This window comes from Uranotaenia lowii, chromosome 2 (genome assembly GCF_029784155.1).
Source record: "Uranotaenia lowii strain MFRU-FL chromosome 2, ASM2978415v1, whole genome shotgun sequence".
Classification (NCBI taxonomy): domain Eukaryota; kingdom Metazoa; phylum Arthropoda; class Insecta; order Diptera; family Culicidae; genus Uranotaenia; species Uranotaenia lowii.
In genome coordinates, this window is record NC_073692.1 from 162,759,497 (window position 1) to 162,761,198 (window position 1,702).

The window sequence follows — 1,702 nt, forward strand, 5'->3', positions numbered from 1 at the left end:
TCCTTTTTTTAGAGGAATTTAAACTATTTTTCCTCGCACCGGCGAAAGAAAAAAAATAAGAGTAAAGACTAATAGAACAAAAAAAAAATCTGTCAGAGACTTAAGTGGTCAATGAAGTGAATAAAATTAACTAGTATTCAATTGAAAATCTTTTAAATGATGTCAGTTAGCCTTAATGTATAACCCGTGAAATTTCTTTCCAATTATACACGTTTACCCATTTTATCCAATCTTGTTTGTATTATAAGGAATCATTTTTAAACTTAAACAACTACTATAGTAATAACCACTTACAAAACTTCAACTACAAATAAAAACCGAAAATCGACACCTTACCTCCGTTCCTCCAGGTTAGTTCGTCAAGCTTCTATAGAAATCACAGCCGGGACAGAAAGCATTCAACTGTCCAATACCTTCGTTGTTATCAATCAGGGGTTCCATGAAGAATTGTAAATTCGAGGAACACCCGGATCGTTCGTGACCATCCAGCACGCAGCCGAGCATCTGACCAAATTCAGTTACCTTACCGGCGAATCGAACCTTTGCTCCACAGGGACATCCCAGCTGGCCGCCATCATTTGTAAGTTGGTGCTTCTGGCAAACGGGACAAAACACCGGTGGATCTTCACCGTACTCATCGATCTGGTAGGTTTCCGAACGCTCGTACTCCAGAAAGAGCCATTCGTCCGTCTGGGAAATCAGTTCCTCGAAGATGAGCCGCTGCAGCTCGATGTCATGCTCCAGTTCCGACAGCTCCTCCCGGACGATCGATTCCAGCAGGGCTTGCTCCTCCTGGACGATATTCCGCTTCCGGAGCAGCTGCTCGCTGCGGGCTTCCTTGATGCGATTGCGACATTTCTAAAATCGAAGACTATTCAGTATCAAACGTATCAGGTTGTTAAACAATCGGTGCACTCACCTCTCGCATCATGTCCACAAGTTTAGGGGAACCGTATTTGAAACGGTGGGCAGCATCCCGGGAACGTGCTTTCTGGGTGACGCTGGTGTGATAGATTGGAGGCGATTGAACAACTTCCATCTCGATCAACCGGTAAATTTAAGCCAAAACAAGTAGATTTTCCAAATATTCACACAAACGGACGAAAACGAACTGAAATTGAACAAACTTTTCGGAGGAATCGCGCTTTTTCTTGTTTTGTTTACTTCCCAAATGACTAGGGCTGCCAGAAATGTTTAAAATAAAATAAATAAAAGTAAAATACCGGTCTGCTGTAATTTAATTGCATGAAACCATTGAATCGATGGACTGAAAAGGAATGTTAAACATTTTCAAATGTTGAACACGCTTTTTTCCTAATAATTTGATTTTTATTTCCTTTAAAAAGGATGTTACTTCACTAGAAGGAGATAAGAAATCATTTCAATATGTTGGCTTAATTGATAAATCCGAGCATCTGGAATCACTGGTTACGTTGAAAAAGGGCTAACATGGCGTCAAAACATTCAAAACACTGTCCTAAAAAAATTTTTAGACGAGTCATTTCAATTGATTTTTAATGACTATTACCGCCGAAAATTGCTTCAATTTGTACTTTATAATCAAAAATCACCGACATTGTTGACATTCCTTACGATGAAACTTTTTTTTTTAATTTTGTATACATGAGGAACGTTCAAATTTAACAATTTCGAACTTCAAGTTGCATATATATTCTTGAATCTGAACTTCATTTTTTTTTCA

At 38.7% G+C, this 1,702-nt stretch overlaps 1 protein-coding gene across 1 annotated transcript; it reads right to left on the reverse strand.

The window, feature by feature from the left end:
• Positions 1-220: 220 nt before the first annotated feature.
• Positions 221-1,164, reverse strand: LOC129747920 (RIP-like protein). The gene is made up of 2 exons (XM_055742342.1): positions 920-1,164; positions 221-858 (listed from the first exon to the last, which is right to left on the reverse strand). Exons 1-2 carry the CDS (start codon positions 1,037-1,039, stop codon positions 352-354), a joined length of 627 nt encoding a protein of 208 aa, XP_055598317.1. The 5' UTR covers positions 1,040-1,164; the 3' UTR covers positions 221-351.
• Positions 1,165-1,702: the final 538 nt, after the last annotated feature.